At 43.2% G+C, this 17,501-nt stretch overlaps 1 protein-coding gene across 11 annotated transcripts in view; it reads right to left on the reverse strand.

The window, feature by feature from the left end:
* Positions 1-248: 248 nt before the first annotated feature.
* Positions 249-17,501, reverse strand: part of foxn3 (forkhead box N3) — a 79,063-nt gene continuing 61,810 nt past the window's right edge. For 6 of the 11 annotated variants that reach the window (XM_088924566.1, XM_088924564.1, XM_088924563.1 and 3 more), the window contains 3 exons: positions 7,239-7,301; positions 6,385-6,493; positions 249-3,871 (listed from right to left, as the gene is read on the reverse strand). In XM_088924566.1, the coding sequence (XP_088780692.1) occupies positions 3,385-3,871; positions 6,385-6,493; positions 7,239-7,301 (659 nt within the window). In that variant the 3' untranslated portion in view covers positions 249-3,384. The remainder of the gene's footprint in view (positions 3,872-6,384; positions 6,494-7,238; positions 7,302-17,501) is intronic. The other 5 variants (XM_088924573.1, XM_088924572.1, XM_088924571.1 and 2 more) reach the window with 1 other exon arrangement.

Consider the following 17,501-nt stretch of genomic DNA (forward strand, 5'->3'; position numbering starts at 1 on the left):
TAAAGCAGCAGCTCTGAAAGGCTTCCTTCTGGGGATGACTCCTCCACAGGGCAGAGCCTCCACAGACGCATCTCAGCCCAGCTCTCAGCTCGTACAGGACATCACAGCAAACCGTCAATTAAAACGCACCAAGACTCAGAGCTCTGGAACGAATATGAAAGTGTTTAATGTTTTAAATTTTAAATTAATAAACATGTTAGAATTAATATAGTTCTTAAAAAAATAATTCCATCAAATGAAAAAGTCACTTTTCACCTTATGCAACTCTTATTTTTTTTATTGCAACTGGAAGACAATACATCACAGAAACTTTATGGTAGGTTTCAGAAAAAAAAACAAAAAAGGTTTGTCATAGTAATGGACAAAGTGATATTTACATTAATTGATGAAATAGTTTTGTCTTTGGCAATATGATTACACATCAAGGAAATATAGAATGCAAGAATGCCTCCATATTGACAGTTTCTTATTTCAAACTTATCTCGAAAGTTGGCCAAGTGCACATGCCCTCAAGACTGCGCATTTCTAAACAAAAACAAAAGAAATTACCCAGATCTTTAGCTTCTTCTCCTCCTCAGGAGCTCATTTTAAACAATAAGCAAAATGGCAGTTCACATCTCAAAATAAACACAACAAAAAAAGTGGCCTTTGGCCGCTAGAACTTGTTTTGACTCACATAAACATTGCGTGTTCACTAATTTTCTCTTCTACGTTTCTCGCCCATTCCCAATCAATACTTCCACAGGAAACTAAGGGATTGGTTATGTAGTGAGTGTGGGCATCAAGGCAAGAGCCTGCAACCAGAGGGCAGTCGAATTCCACTTGCAGGACGTTTTTTCTCTCACTAGTGGATATGATGGGGGTCTCTCAAACAGGGTTTTAAGAATCGTGCAACGAGCCCTCTTCCCACCTAAAACAACCAATATTCAGGTTTCCTTTCAGTCCTCCCTGAATTCTTAGGAATGTCCTCTATTGCAATGGTGCCATCGGCGGATGACAAGCGACCTTCCTAGGAAGAGGCGAATCTATGCAAACTGATTACAATGGGAAAGCAATACTGCTGGAAATTCTCCAGTGAGATTATTTGCAGGGCAGATATAGATTTAGCAATTCCAAGCAAATAATCTGGATGGAGTGCAGAACGTTATTGTCATGATTAGTGGGCAGCAAAGGGAAATGATACATTGAGCTAAATATCACCCAGGCATAATGCCTGCGGTGAAAAACATTGAGTGATATTAGTGTAACTATTGCAGGATTAATTTGCCTTGATCACAGTTTTTTTCCTATCAAAAATATTAATCTTCTTGAATGGGCAGTGTAGTGTTCGTGTTTCACAGCACAGGGGTAGTTCACAGCTAACAAGACAAAATGAGAAATTAATAAGGTTCACCTCCAGGTCGAATGCATCCTATTTTTAATTAAAAAACATGCAACTGGCTTTGGCACTGAACCTTGTAATCAACAATATCCTGGATTTAATAGCTCAGTAAAATCTGGTGAGCTAATCTAGCTGGATTTTCTAATGCAGGTATTTAAAAACAGGATTTTTTTGTAATTGTTCAACAATAATACTGACACTTTAACCTGAATACTGGCAGCAGACAGGTCACAAGAAAGTGAATAAACCAAACAAAGGAAGAATGAAAATGAAAGAAGGCAGTGTGAAACTAATTTGTGACATGAAGGTTATAACCTGAAATATCTGCCAAACACCAAATCTTGTGCATCTTGTGCAAGGCAGGCATGAGAGGGGAAGGGGTGTACACTCACTACTAACTTCTCCGTGAACAGGCGAGCTATAACATTTACAGACCAGAATCCCAAGACATTTTAACATTACTCATTTGATAAGCAGAAGTGGGTAGAACGTGCAGACAAGGCAGTATATTTCAATCACTCGAGCCCTACCCGAAATGTGAATTCGTCATATTGCAGAGAACGAGTTCCCAACAGTCTATGTTTGTCCCTGAAGAAGGTTTAACTTTAAAAGCCTGCTTCAAAACAAAAATAGGAAAAGACAACAAAAATAAACCTAGGCCTATGGGCATTAAAATTAGAGGCATAGCCTTTTCTCTAGGATCTAGATTTATATGAAAATAATTCATGCTCCATGCTAAATACATTATTTACCTTACATGAACTTTGAATAAAAAAACAGTTTCTTTTTGTTTACAGAACCCATGCAACACGATTTGGAAAAATCCTGCTGGCTACATTGGTTTAATCAAGAGAAAAGAAAAAAATTCTATTGTCACCTTTATACAGTGTTATCCTGACTGGATGAAATTGCTTATTTGATTGTGAGGGTAGGAAAAGAAAACAAACAAAAAAATGAAAATAAAAACTCCACAGTCATTTAAATATTTTTTGTCGTCATAATACTATTGGCAGGTTTCGTAGCATCTTTTATCCCATTAAGGGTATTTGCCGTTACTGTTCCACGGAGGAGTATCACTATTTTAAATCACGTAATTAATTCAATTGCTTAGAAAAATAACAGAGGCAGTTTCGAAGACATTTCAATTATTATTATTTTTTTTTTTGCACACACTGCTCCGGCATATCAGGCTTATGGCTTTTAAAATTATTTTCTTTTATTTATAGAAGACTGAGTTCAGTGGTTGACTTTAATACCAGTAACCAGCATCCAAATGTTTTTTCTTCACACCTCCATGTCTTTCTGCCTTGGCCTGTACTTCTGTGATTAGCCTCGATTAGTAGCCAGAGCACAGCAGCCACAGAGACAACCCAGTCTAAAGTTGAGTGCAATTGTCATTGCTGGTTAACCAAGGGCGGTCTTGGGCACTACCTTATCCAAGTGTCTCACAGAAAGACACTTGCTACAGGGCTGCCTGCAAATATTTCAAACCAGAAATATCTGCAAAGCCCAAGACCCCCCCACACACACGCGTCTTCCCAGCAGCAGCACACTGAAGTGGCTCAGCTTCCCTCCACTCCAGCTGGACTCTTGGATGCATTACATACAGGGGAGATTGTTAGAGGGTTTTTTCTTCCTCTTTCACACTAATGTTGCTGTGTTGTTGTTGTTGTTTTTTTTTTTTTTGCTCCACCTTTCGTGTTTTGCCAATCGGAGAAACCTGACTTGAATTTGGCGGAATTTTATGATGTTTTTCCTTCTCTATTCAGTCGACAAAAATGTGTTCCTAAAAATTAGCTGAGCATCAGAAAAAGTTTTGCTATGGCTTTAATCTCCTTTAAACAAAACAACAACAAAAAAACAACCCTCAAAAAACAGTATCTATAAAGGATAGGAAAACAAAGTGATTGTTGATATTGCCACAAATCATTAGAATTCACCTGATGTCCTGGAAAAAAACAACAAAAAAACTGTAAATTCTATTAAAACTGATGTTTTCAGTCTTAATTTTTCATAGACTCTTTCTGCTCTTTTTGTCCTTTTGCCGTCCGGTTGGTGATGTTGTTCAAACACGCCCGGACCCCTGCTAAGTGCAAGAGAGAGCCCGCCGCCTCCTTCATCTCCTCGTCGTCGCTCTCCGGCGGCTTCTCCGTGCGCCGCTTTTTCAAGGGCAGCGTGTCGGCCGAAACTTTCTGTTTGGCTTTCGCCAAGTGTTGCCTTTTCTTGTGCGGGGCCAGGCCGCCGGCGTCGGCCAGCGCGTCCCGGCTCTCCCGGCGGGCCGGCCTCCTGTCCTCGTCCTCGGCCTCGGGCTCGCTGGGGCTGTCGGCCGCGGCGGCGGCGGCGGCAGAGCTGCCGGCGGGGGAGGCGCTGCGGCGGAGCGCGGATTTGGCGCTGCTGTAGTTGTGATCCTCTTTCGGGTCGCTGCTCACGACCGGGGAGCCGCAGGACGGCTCGCTGTCGCTGCGCACCCGGCAGCCGCCCAGGAAGGCCCTGCTGGACGAGAGGGAGGACGGGGGGTCACTGATCCGGCCAGAGCGCTTCCCACACCTCAGCCCTGCCCAACACACGCGGCACTTCAGACCAGCTCCTGAGCACTCGCACTTGACTGTACACAGATCACAACCTGACCGGAGGAGAGGTGGTTCTGTAATTAGCATGATACTCGCCAAGCTTGGAAAAATAAACCCCAGAGCTTTTCACAGCACGTCTAGTTTCTGCATTAATACCTCATGAATTATGGCCAATGCACAGCATGCAAAGAAAATTATACTCAATAATTAATACCTAAATGCAGTGTCATTCACTTCTGCGTGAACAGGGTACATTTACTTTTAGATGGTTTCTCACTGCAGGAGCTGTCATTAGAGGGTACTAAATGCTTCGCAGGAGACAGCATTTGGCCGGATCTGGCAATAAATTACTGGTATCTCAGGAAAAATCCAGGGATGTGCAAATCCTGAGGTATGTCCACACTACACATTCTGCTCTGTATTTATTCACAGCAATGTGCTGATGTGGCCCGGAGATCAGTGCTCGAGCGTGACACAATCTTCACACCGCTGACGTCCACTCTCTGCAGGGAGCCCGGATGGCACCCCGTGGAAGAGAGGATACGAGATGAAAGGACGGCAAGTCAAGTACAACAGGCACTCCCGGGCGCAACAAGAACCGTTTGCTTCTTTTCTTTGCTGCGCGAGTCTTGAAATGCAGCCTGTGTGGGCCAGCTTACACTCTGGACAGATCCTCTGAATTACACAATTAGAGCACAGATCCACAGGGATAAGAGCAGACCAAGAGCAGTGGGGGAGATCTGGAGCACCTTTCTTTACATAAACAGGTCTATGGTGCAGGGACCGAGATGAGCTCCGCTCTCTCTCCAGACGGGCTGTGGGCCACAGTATGAGCCAGCGCGTGGCTCCGGCCCGGCCCGGCCCGGCCCGGCCCAGGTGTGTACCGAGGACCTTCACACCCTCGCAGAGGACAAAGGCAGACATCCAGTCTGGGTCCGTTCGACTCTAGCCTCTAGTCAGTCTGTAAACTTTCAGGACAGGCTGCAAATCCAGCAGCCGAGGACAACTCTGGCATGGCGAGGAACAGTAACAATACTTAGGAAAACTAAAACTATGAACCTCAAATCCTGAAGAACAAGAGCAGTGTTCAGATGACATACGATCTGTTTTACACAGCAAGCCTCATTCTCCTGCTTCCACTGTGAAAACACACTGGCAGTACAGCAACTGCTCTGCAGCACTGTGTGGATACGATACTATCTGTTTGATTTGCTCTGAAAAGCTGTTTGTTGCCTGTTTTTGCATATGTAGCACAGAGTTTGTTAAACAAAATCTAGAATTCTTACTCTGGTGCCAACAGTGGTGCATTAATACTGTGCTCATACTGTAACTCCTATTACAGTGACCTAGATTTATTAATATTTTACTCTCCAACATACAGTGAAACTAGCTTGCTTAGAGCCATACACTGAATATTACTATTTGATTACCTTTAAAATTTGAATTTGCATCGAACATGCAAGATTTCTGGTGGTTTTAAAGAATAACGTGGACATACACTAGCCTGGAACTTGACAGACACATAATATTGATACAGAATGTACCAAAGCCATTGCTGTAACAGAATCTGAAAGTATTGATGTTTTTTCAGACTTACAAAAGCACTACTAAACTTACATGACATCCAGTAGGTTTTATCTTTTAAAAGTGAAAACACCTGGTGTCTGAACATTTCTACACAAAAGTATAGAAAATATATTGAAGTATAATTTCTTTAAATGTTTTTTTAAACATGATTTAAGTCTGTCCTCTCCTGTCTTTTTTTAAATATATTTTAATTTTCATTAAAAATAACACAGGGGCTCTGTAGCTGTGCTCTGCTACACTAGTGAGAGAAGGCTTCTATCCAGGCTTTGAACTTATATTTCCAGCAGAAAAGGTTTTCTTTTTGCTCTTTTTAATTGAAATACACATCTCATCTTATCATAAGATCAGCAATTGCATTTGGCGTCTTGCATGAGACTTTATAAAAAAGCATGCTACAATAAAGCAATGCTAAAGTAAAAACATCAGACGTGAATATTTAACACAGAAGCTGGTGTACGTAGGGTTCAGGACTTAAAAGTGCAAAGACTGATGTGCAAGATTGAATATGGGCTGGCAAATCATTCCACACACTACCCAAGGCTTTGACCACAGCCCGAATGATGTGAGGGGCTGCGGGGAGTCAGCAGTTCACTGGTGAAGTCAAGAGCTAAACCGGGCCTTAAGGTGAGCAGCAGTACTTTAGTCTTTTTTCTGGAATCCACCAGAAACTAAAAGGAGAGATATACTCATGCGCTGTAGTAGAATTTAAGAGCCCAGCAGCCTTTTCCAGTTCTGAACATATAACATAATAAACATATAATGCAACTTCAGATCATATCTGAGTCCTGTACGAAACAGTCTGGCCATGTCTGGTAAAACAAAAAGACTGAATGGATGCACACGTGCCTCACGGCTCCTGTCCGGCTTCCTATCGGATTGATTGGCAGTGGTCTGATGCCCGGGTATATCCCCTGACTCCCCATCCGAGCTCCGTTCTGGATCACTCCCTGAGGGACTGAGGAACAACACAACAAGTCACACCCACGGGCCACGGACAAGGCAACGTCAGCATTCCCAACGTCAGATTCACAGTTGCAACAGTTACACGCGCTGTCGCAAACATCGGCCCTTCGAGGAAAGGAAGGAGGGACGGTTAGTAACGTTTCCTGACTATTTCACACCCTCTCCCCACCTGGCAAAATAATGTCCCAGCAGCGGCGCGCACAGCAGGGATATCATTATCACAGCTTTTAAAACATCTCGTGGAAGGAGGTCACCTTAAAAATATGCCTTAATACAGCAGATACTTGGCTCAAACAGCATTTAACCTTGCTGTCTTGATTCACTGCAAAGCCACAATAGAGGTTCAGGAATCCCTGTCACTGTGGAGGCACCAAACTCTCAAACACCTTCACGTGGAGACCCAGTCACATCCCTCTCGTCCAGGGCGCACCAACAGAAAAACGTAAGAAAGGCTTTAGAAATGAAAATGAGTTCTGAGAGTTGTGACCTTTTCTTCCGAAGGCTGCAATGAGTAAGTGAGTCAGTGTCACATTTGAATAGGACTGTTAGAGCAGCAAGGAACCTCCCTGAACACAGCTGCCCAGAAATGGAGCTTTGCTCCTTCTCCCTGCACTCCGATGTTGTTCTGGGCTGCAGGATCTCTGTGCTACTGCTCTCCGAGGAGCTGCTGTCTGTGTGCGTCAGACCAGGACGCGAGTGGCCTGGGCTCCACTCGTACACCTTGCTGCAGTACTCACGAGAAGCTGGCAGGTCTGGAGTATTCAAAAGCATCATGGTAGCGGCAGCATCAATGTCAGGATCTAAGAAATGCAAAGGAAAACTGCACTTAAAAAGAGTCACTGCTGTACGAGGTGGTTTCTGAGCTGCACTCCACATTCCTCTTTTCTCCTGAAGTTGTCCTGAAGAGGCACAGAATGTGAAACAGACACACAGTTAAACGGCCATGAATGGATTAGGTCACTTCTGTCACCTCGGATTAAAACAATGTACTTTTGAGATGATTTTTTGTTGTTGTTGCTGTTGCCCATTTGAACAAATAATTAGGATATTGAGTACGTATATCTCCTGTTCGTGTTACAACTGAGGAAAAAACGGCACTAAGACATAATACAGAAACCTTTTAATTATTTTTTATCTTGTTACATTAATTAGGCTCTACAGTTAAATAAAGATACAACAGCTGAAGGCAAACAACAGTTATCTTAATCTTTTCATTAATGAGTGGAAAGTAGAGAAACCAGCGAGCCTTTCACAAAGCAGCCTCTTAAACTCAATAATGCCAAAGAAAAATTCTGTCCTCGGTTGGTACAGACAACACACTGTGCCAACACCTGTTATTCCACCCTATTCAGGCGACTTTTATCGACTTTGTATTAACAGCGTTCCATGGGACAGTGGCTAATCTAAAACAGATGGCAGGTTACAAAAAGGAAAATATTATCCATTTGCACCTATATACACTTTGCCCATTAGGCAGCAGCATCGTTGTCATGGAAACCCCTGCTTCCATGGTGATGGTACACAATTCGGCGACAACCACTGAATGAGCTGAAAAGAACATCTGTCCTGGCAGAGTGTCCCTGCTGCCCCAAGGGCACAGCACTGCAAGGTGAGGCCATGGCACATGACAATCAAAACTGCCTGGGCCCTGACTGGGCAGGCCGGATGTACATTCAGAGCTGGCGGGAAGAGACGCACTTCAGTGTACTACTGTAGCTGGGCTGGTGCACTTCTTCCATCTCTAGCCCTTCACAGTACCCACTACAGCCACAACAAAAACACTTTACAAAAAACATTCATTGCCAACTTATGAATGTGCACCATCATGCTCGGGAAGATAAAATGCTGTAGGTACAAAAAATAAGCAATCACACAAATAAATAATGGAGCACATGTAAATTGGACCCGGTAACAAATGTAGCAAAGTCATACAAAAATGACCAATTAAAAATGTCATATATTAAGTCTTTACAGTGAGTCACTAGCATGAACATCATTCAGCAGTTGGAGAAGCCAAACTTCAAAACAAGGGAATGAAAATAAAAATCAGATGAAATTTTCTGCAGTATGCACATTTTGGAAGCCTGCAATTTGCACGAAACTATACTGTGTGTACGTCCTTTTCTGTTAAAAATAATGAGATGTCTCTTAGTCAGCAGCCCATTCCATGTGTGAGCGTTTGTGCACTGTGGCTTAAGTGTGCAAGTGTGCGAGGGTGTGTACGCTGGGGCTTTAGTGTGCGAGTGTGTGAGGGTGTGTATGCACACGAGGGCGTGTGCGCTGCGGCTTGGCTTTAGCGTGCGAGTGATGGAGTGTGTGTGCACTGTGGCTTTAGCGTGCACGTGTATGAGCTGGGGCTTTGGCGTGCAGGTGTGTGAGCATGTGTGTGTGCATGCAAGTGTGTGTGCGCTAAGACTTTAGCCTGTGAGGGTATGTGCACATGTGTGAGTGCGAGTGTGTGCACTGGGGCTTTAGCGTGCGAGGGTGTGTGTGCACGTGTGCGTACGCGCCTGTGTACGTGTGTGCGTGCGCTGGAGCTTCAGCATGCAAGCGTGTGAGGGTGTGTGTGCACGTGTGTGCATGCACTGGGGCTTCAGCGTGCAAGTGCGTGAGGGTGTGTGTGCACATATGTGAGTGCGCGTGTATGTGTGCACTAGGCTATAGCATGCGAGTGTGTGAGGGTGTGTGTGCACTGGGGCTGTAGCGAGTAAGGGTGTGTGTGCACGTGTGTGCGTGTGCTTGGGCTTCAGCTTGTGAGACCGTGGGGGTGTGTGTGCTGTCCCCCTGTCCTGAGACCAGCTGCTCTTCTTCTCCAGCAGGGGCAGGAGGCTCAGCAACAGCACTGTGTTCAGGACCAGCTTCTACTGCCTAAAGTTTCACTAATCTCTTCTCTCTTCGGGAAGGGTACGAAGCAGACAAAGATCCTCATCATTCTTCCAGGGGTTAAAGGTTTGGAGTCCTACACCAAGACCAATGCTAAGGATTGTTTAAAGTTATTTATACAGAGCTTCAAAATTTATTTTAAAACGCATATCAGTTCAATCAATATTACTATCTTACATGCATAGAAATTAAACTCATACACTAAATAGTAAAACGGAGCAGTTTGGTTTCAGGAAAAACTATCCTGTTGTGGACAAGTAAGTCCAGAACAGTTCATTTCCAGAGGCATTCAAAGCTCTGGGGAATGAGCACGTCTTCCTCATGATCTTATTGATCTTTTCAGCAAGCCAGGTGGCCTGTTTGGGGGAAGAGCAGATATCCTCTTGGACGGAACATAACAGTTTTTCCTGACAGATGCTGAAAATGGAAGGAATGCTATTTTAAAAAAATATAGGTTATGTGATGCCAGGCATCTGTCCACTGTGATCTTAAATCAATGGTGCACATCTGCTTTATTGTCCCCAAAGAAAAACCATGGACACTTAGCAGGTCAATACCTTCTCTTGTTACTTATGACACCTAACCAGTTCAACTTGTGTACTAAAATGGGCCACAAGGGGGCAAAATACACACTAGAGCAAAATACCTTTACAGAAGGATTTTTTTCTAATTTTCACAGCTCTACAAAGAACCTACTGTATCTGACAACTATTTTATCATTACTTCTCTATATAAACTTTTCATTTTGTCCCCAATACGGCATACTCTTTCAAAAAATGTCATTAAATATGATATCGTACTAAAACAAAAAAAACAGGGGAACACACCAATCTGCTCCATTAAAAAAGAGGAATGCCAAGAGTATTCAACTGCCTTAAATCGCCGAAAAGCTGGAGTAGTTCTCTTCAGCACCCTTATTAATAAACGGCTCTAGCGCAGACACGCTCCCAGACAGGCCCTGCAGAAGTCCAAACACAAGGAGGGCTCGTACTTGCTTATTCCCAGGCCAGCATCAACATGTAACTTTTTCAATGTCAGATAAAGCGCTGCAGTCCCCTGCGCTGAATATACACATTGATCAGCTTACATCACCCCATGCTGACTCCTTCATTACACCTTTCAAGTCAGAGTGTGTGTGTGCTCAGCTGACCTCCCTAACTCCAAGCTCACACATGCGCTGTATTTAGGAAGAGGTGGTGCCTGGTCATTTCCAACAGGAGAAAAGGGTTTAGAATAAGTATTAAGAAAGGATCGGTGGTCCTAACGCACTCCTTAAAATCTGCACCCCCATTCTCACGACAGATTCATCTGCAGCAACAACACAAACGAGAGAGGCAGGAGGAATGGAAAATTGATGAACTATGTCACCTTGAGAACTGTTTAATGTTAGTGGTGGCCAACAACAGAACAGCAGGGGAGGAAAAGATTCCAAAATTCTATAACCTTTAAGATGCACTTAAAAGAATTCAGTAGAACCGTTCGGGCCTGAGAAGATGTATTCATTGACAGCGAGTAGAGATAAGTGCTCACGGTCCCGGGGCGCCTGACAGCAGACTCCTCCCGACAGAGCTCCTCCCAGAGCACTCTCAGCCATTGTACTGACACAATAAAGCGCGCGGCTCGGGGGGGTGTCGTCGGCACATTCCGGTCCGGAGCGCGGGCGGTTGGCTTTAGCGACTCCAGGGCTGTTTGTTTATATTTCTAAAGCAGCAGCAGTCCCCCCCCCCCCGCCATGAAGACCACCTTTTGTTCGCGGTATTTGTAAAAGCCGTTTCGCGCTCGTGTGCGCAGCCCCTCCTGTGTCCCTGTGCCGCTGGTCCAGCCGCACTCGATGCCAGGGGCTCCAATCCCCGGGGAAGCCCAAGTGTCCCACTGCTGTGGAGGAACGCACACCTCAGAGACTTTTAGGGAGTCCAAAACAAAGCCATGGAAATAAAAACAGCACAAACGGCTGTTCATGCCTGGAAGATCTGGATTTTATGGGGTTTTTTCCGTTTTTTAGGAAATTAGTTCATTGAATTATCAATCCCATAACCAAGTGGCACATCTGTTTTACTTACAGTATGCCATTAACTACATCTTTTCTCAAAATCGCACTCTACATCCTTTTCTGACTTGTTTCTTTAGTTAGCTGCAGACTGTGATTTGGAAACTAGGATGTTTTCCAAAGGATTTTGCTTTAAGGGAATGCAGACAAATTTCAAGAGCTTTAGTGCATCTACTGTAGGTTGCATGAAGGCAATAGCAGCTAATCACATGGAACTTTTAAATGTAGATCTGACGACACTAGAAAGACAGCACGTTATATATTTCACGTTTGGATTCCTGCGTGGATAGTCCAGCAACAATTTTTATCTTGACTAAGAAAGAGTTCAAGGTCATTCGTTTACTACATTTATTCCAGAGAAAAAACATCAGCATGACACTCTCACAAGTTTCAACACATGATCTTGTTTTTGCCTTGTGTGAAAAAAATAGCTTGTTTTTAACTTCCACCTTACTTTTCTCACTTTAAGCAAAAGGTTAAATTCACTGAAAATATATCAATTCTTGAAGATGTGTTGTTGAGTAACTGTTTTATTGCAATTGGAATTACTTCACATGGACACCCTGCCTGACATAGCAGGAGCTGGTCAACGCCATCAAAAACCAAGACACAACACAAAAAAAAAAACGAGACGATGAATGAAATGGAAAACATTTTCTGCATCCAGACTTTTAAAATACTTCATATTCTGGTTGGGAAATTGCTAGACCCACAAAGCATTCTGGATATTGAAATCCAGTTTCCACTGCACAACAAATTACTTCTGACTGGTATGTGGTGAGACGAGAATCCCAGTTGTGCAGTAAATATTAGATCATCCTGAAGCCAAAGTAAGACGACTGGGTACAGAATCAAGATTAACGACTGTATGAGCTGTATGAGTGAATAGCAAACTGACTACTCCAGCATTACAAATGTAGTTGCTGTGAAGAAAGCACTTAATTTCAGCTTTGCAATGCACCCCTTCTATGTCTCTAAAAAACAGTCTCTTTATAGCACATGTAAAAGAATGCACTAACTTTGTAATTCACAGCGAGTCAAATTCTTTCAAAAGGGGGTGCTGTTCATTTGTAGGTTAATACAGACAAGGACTGTTTATCTCTTTAGTCATTCAATTTCGTTATTTCAGCACACTGAAAGGGATGCATAGATGACAAATTCCCACCACTATATAATCCCAGCACCTGCTGTTCTGCAAATAAAGCCTATGCATTTAGCTTAAAGCTATTCCCAGAAGAACTACAGTACATAGATTGGATTTGGAAATCAATCCATGAACAAATATTTCTATATGATAAATAACAGATTTAGATAGAATTAAAGCTTGTGCATTCATCTGCTATCACTTTTTTCAGTACAGACCTTTTAGATTTAGTGCTTTGTGAAGCTTACACACAAACGTTTTTCAGACACAACAGCAATAAACCTGTTCAACCATGATGATCAATTCTGCGGTCTTGGCGCATTGAAATCTCTCCCCAAAGAATAACTTTGCATGTTGGCAAACTTTTCCTTCACTTGTTTTTTTAATAATACAAGAACATTCAGATAACATAATTCACATGAGAAAGTAAACCCAACTCCATACACGTCCTATTTACAGCGATGAGCTGATGTTTAATTATTAGGAAAACCAAGCAGGACAAGAGTTTCATGAAATCTTGAGTACTTGAATAAACAGCTGCCTTTCTCTCTAGTATCACAAGCAACAAAAGCAATACCAAAAGCAAACATTTCCTCATTCCTGAAAAAAAAATCTAATTTTCCACTGTATGGACTAGTCTTTCTTTGAAACAATACTTAGCTCTCTGTCTGGGATCTTTTTAATTTAGAAAAAGAGGGAAGAGAGCTCTTTGCACAGCCACGAAACAGCTGTCTTTCATCTTATCGAGGAGACTAAGTAGCGATAACATTTTAGAACTTTACACATCATAAACATGGTCTCTCACATTTTGTTCATTCAAAGTCCAGACAGTGCCAGTTTTCAGAAATGATAATGAGACGTGGGTTTCCGCAAGAATGCCTGAACTCTCGAGAGGAGGGTCTTTTCTAATTCCTTTAGATCTATTTACTCTGTTTCTATAGGAACCGCCAAGCCTGAAGTACTGTACACCTTCAGAAAGACTTGAACTGGAAGACCTTCCTCAAGTTTACAGTCTGTTTGCTGCACAATGTAGCCTCTCTCTGCAGGGAGGTTAATTAAAGGCACACTGTGGGCTTGAGACCTATGCTTCATGGCATTCTGTATGAGATTACTATTCACAAGACAGAGAAGAAGTGCAAATGACACTGGTCTTTTTCAATTTTCTTATCACATCTGACAGCTTTTTTGGACTACATTTTGAGATGCAGGCATACTGTCAGAATGAGCCTTTAGCTCAGAAACTGCACTCGTGTTTGACTTTGGGCTTTGAGAAGTGTGATGACAAACTGTGGTTGAGTATTTCCATCACAGCACTTGCAAAGCTGTACCATGTACTGAGTAATACAACATTCTTAGCGATCTTCAAATTAACGTTAATATGTGCTTATACTAACGTCATACTACACAAGACATACTGTATGCACCCAAGAAGATGAGAAGGTAGGAGCTCATGCTATTTTTTAATTAAAAGATCATAATTCTAAGTAAATCTCCTACCTATTTTACTAAATTACAAAGCAGGCCTAATATGCCGACTGCATTAAGAGAAAGGTCAATTACTCTTTCCATAATGATGTGGATTGGGAGTCAGTTGTCTAGGTCAACATTTACAGTATATTTAACTCTACTCTTTATTACATGAAAAGACTTGCTTAAAATCAGTTCTAGGGACAGAGCAAATCTCCCAATCAAGATAGGGATCTGTGGAAAAGTGCTCATTAATAAAATTATTCTTCTATTTTGCTTGATGTTCTGGAGCTGAAAGTGCTCTTATTTCCTATTCAGTGCCCTGTAGGAATGCCATCAAGCATTACCTTGCTGTGAGCGAACAGAAATCACAGTTTTAAAGAATTGAAGAAATGTCTAAGAGCCCATCATGCTAGAACTAAGGAAGGCATTAATGAGGTTCTGTGTGTTGTAAATTGAAAGATCTTAGATCCACGTTGCACGATTCCCATTGCTCTCCAAAGAGCTATTGCATGGTGCTTCGGGAGGACAGCTAGTTGAAAAACACTCCAGCCCAACTTTAGTATGTCAGCCACCTCATCTCTCCCTTTGTCCTGTGGCTGTTCCCTTCGCTCATGCTGAAGGAAAGGAGGAGGAATAAGCCACTCATGTCCGCGTCGCGACGTTGGCCGCCTTGGCACGCAAACTTGATTCCTCCTGTGGCAAACGGAGGACTGTTTCCCTGGAGGGTAGAGCAGACAGAGGCTTCCACATGCACCAGCACTGCTGCCATCAAGCCCTCGGCTGCCATCTTCGCAGTTGAACAAATCCCTCTCCCTAACAGCTCAAGAAAACTATCCTGCTGCAGAATTGGTTCATCTTTTCCTGCCTGTGCTTCAGGTCGACAAACAACATTATTGTAAGTTGCTTCTGTTGCCTATCCTTTATGCAAAATGTAATTATAATGCTCCTTTGCAACACAAGGATGAAGTGTCCTTGTTCTTGCAGTTCTGCTTTCCGTTCGTGTACTGGTGGAGTATTCCAGTATTTAAAGCAGTTGGCATGTAAAGCACAGCCCGGGTTCGATTTAAAGACCAGGATGGGTGTCTTTAGAATCGGTGACACTTGTTTGCAGGATGATGCCACAGTCACACAAGAACCTGTCTGCAGCACTGCACACCGAACCAACAGCCCCCGGTACCCCAAGCCTCTAATCGAGGGGCAGGGCCAGCCCCCTGGACCCCTGAACCCTCTAATCGAGGGGTACAGCCAGCCCCCTGGACCCCTGAACCCTCTAATCGAGGGGCACGGCCAGCCCCCTGGACCCCTGAACCCTCTAATCGAGGGGCACGGCCAGCCCCCTGGACCCCTGAACCCTCTAATCGAGGGGCACGGCCAGCCCCCTGGACCTCTGAACCCTCTAATCGAGGGGCACGGCCAGCCCCCTGGACCTCTGAACCCTCTAATCGAGGGGCACAGCCATCGGCTGCACCCCTGAATCCTCTAATCGAGGGGCACGGCCAGCCCTCTGGACCCCTGAATCCTCTAATCGAGGGGCACAGCCAGCCCCTGGTACCCCTGAACCCTCTAATCGAGGGGCACAGCCAGCAGCATTTCTGTTGCTATGCCTTTCTTGTAACCTAAATATTGACGTCTACAGCTGATATGCAAATCGCCTTCTGCAATGAATGCTCAACAATTCAGTTTAACTTAACCTGAGAGTTCCTCTTTCAGAAGGGAAGAGCCACAGATGGTAAGAAGGATCCTTAAATGCCGGTACTGGCGATAAATATTAAAAACCCAGAAAAGCAAGAAGAAAGAAAAATTACAACCATGCATGATGGGCCAATATAATAAAAAAAGACTCCATTATGGAAAGAAAGATATTTTCTTTTCTTGGTTTGCAGATAAATTATTGAAGAGGTCTTTAATAAGCAAAAGTCTGTTGTTACTTCTGATTCCCCTCAGAAGGCATCTCAGCTGTAGTTTCCTTCCGCAGTTCGGCCAGGCTTTCTGTTGCCATAGCAACCACTCACATTTCACATACTTTAGAGTAGTGCATCATGCATCACCAGGGTGAAACAGGAAATACCATTCTGTACTTAATGCAGCCTTTCAGAAAATAACTACGTGCTCCTGCTGGAGTGTTTACAGTCAGTAATAGTAAACAGATATATGGTGCCATAAGTACAGTCATTTCTTCGGCGTGTTGACTGTATTTATGCTGCTAATCCTCCTTCGTCCTCTCTCTTCGTGAAGCGAGGTGGTGTTAAATTACACTACAATGCACAGCCCTGAGTTCAACTGCTATTTATAGAAGTAACTGGGGAAGGGAAGGGAAGAAAATGAAGAAGGCAAGGCACCTGATACGGGCAAGCCAGGTGTCCGAAAGAGACAAGAACACTACTACACCAGCGCTGTCCGCACACAGCACCGTGGACAGCCTTCGCAGAGCAAGGCACTCTGTCCGGCCTCACCGCTGACATGTCAAAGAAGAGTGGAAGTTTCTATGCCTGTATTGAAGTCTAGTCTCAGTGCATTCTAAGCTGACAATGTAAAGAAAGCAGCAGCAGTACGAGATTTAAGAAAAAAAACATCCTGGAAAAAAGGCTGCAGTAATGTCTGAAAGTGTCAGAACTGAACACTGGGAATTCCTCCGATCCTTCAGCACTCTGGCCAGAAATGGAAATCTGCAGTATCACTCAGCAATTTCATTTCGCAGTACAAACACCCACATATTTACTTTCTAAAAAAATCAATTGGTACAGCAGACAGTTTCCCCACAGGGATCTGAAACCAGAACAGTATCTCTTTGTGTTGTGAGGGGGTAGAAAAACAACTTTTTTTTTGCAGAAACTCAGCAGTAAGCCTTATCTCTCATCCATGCTTCCTCTATTCATGCTTGGTGATGAAAATATTGCGTACGCAGTGCACTACAATGCTGTTTTCAGTTGGGGCTATAAATTCTTTAAAATGGCAAAACACATTCATATTAAACCAACTTATATTTTGCATTGAAAAACTCACTCCTTCACCTTCACTCCTCACTTTTTTGCAATTTCTGTTTTGTTACAGAATTTCACTTGATAAGACTAAACTGCTAAAAGCACAGGAAGAGGTATTTCAGAAAGCAACATCCATACATTACAGTCACTGCTGAAATGATGTAATCCGACATGTCTAGCATCAAATAAAACATGCCTAAAGCACTAATGAAAACATTATAATTTAGAAGTCAATTACTTGCAGGTCACGGGGCAAAGCTTTATCACTGTTTTTCTTTTTAAAGAAAAGCTCCATATGACCTTTAGCAAGTCTAAATCATCTCATTATTTTTTGCTGAATATCCTGTTTGGACACCAAATTCGCTTCTCAAAAAATGACAGTATATTCTTCCACATATACTCATATGATATGGATTACATATTGCGGTGAGTCTTCTTTATTGCATAACTGGTATTTTAAATCGGTTAGAGAAGG

Source organism: Atractosteus spatula, chromosome 9, assembly GCF_055471065.1.
Source record: "Atractosteus spatula isolate fAtrSpa1 chromosome 9, fAtrSpa1.hap1, whole genome shotgun sequence".
Lineage (NCBI taxonomy): Eukaryota > Metazoa > Chordata > Actinopteri > Semionotiformes > Lepisosteidae > Atractosteus > Atractosteus spatula.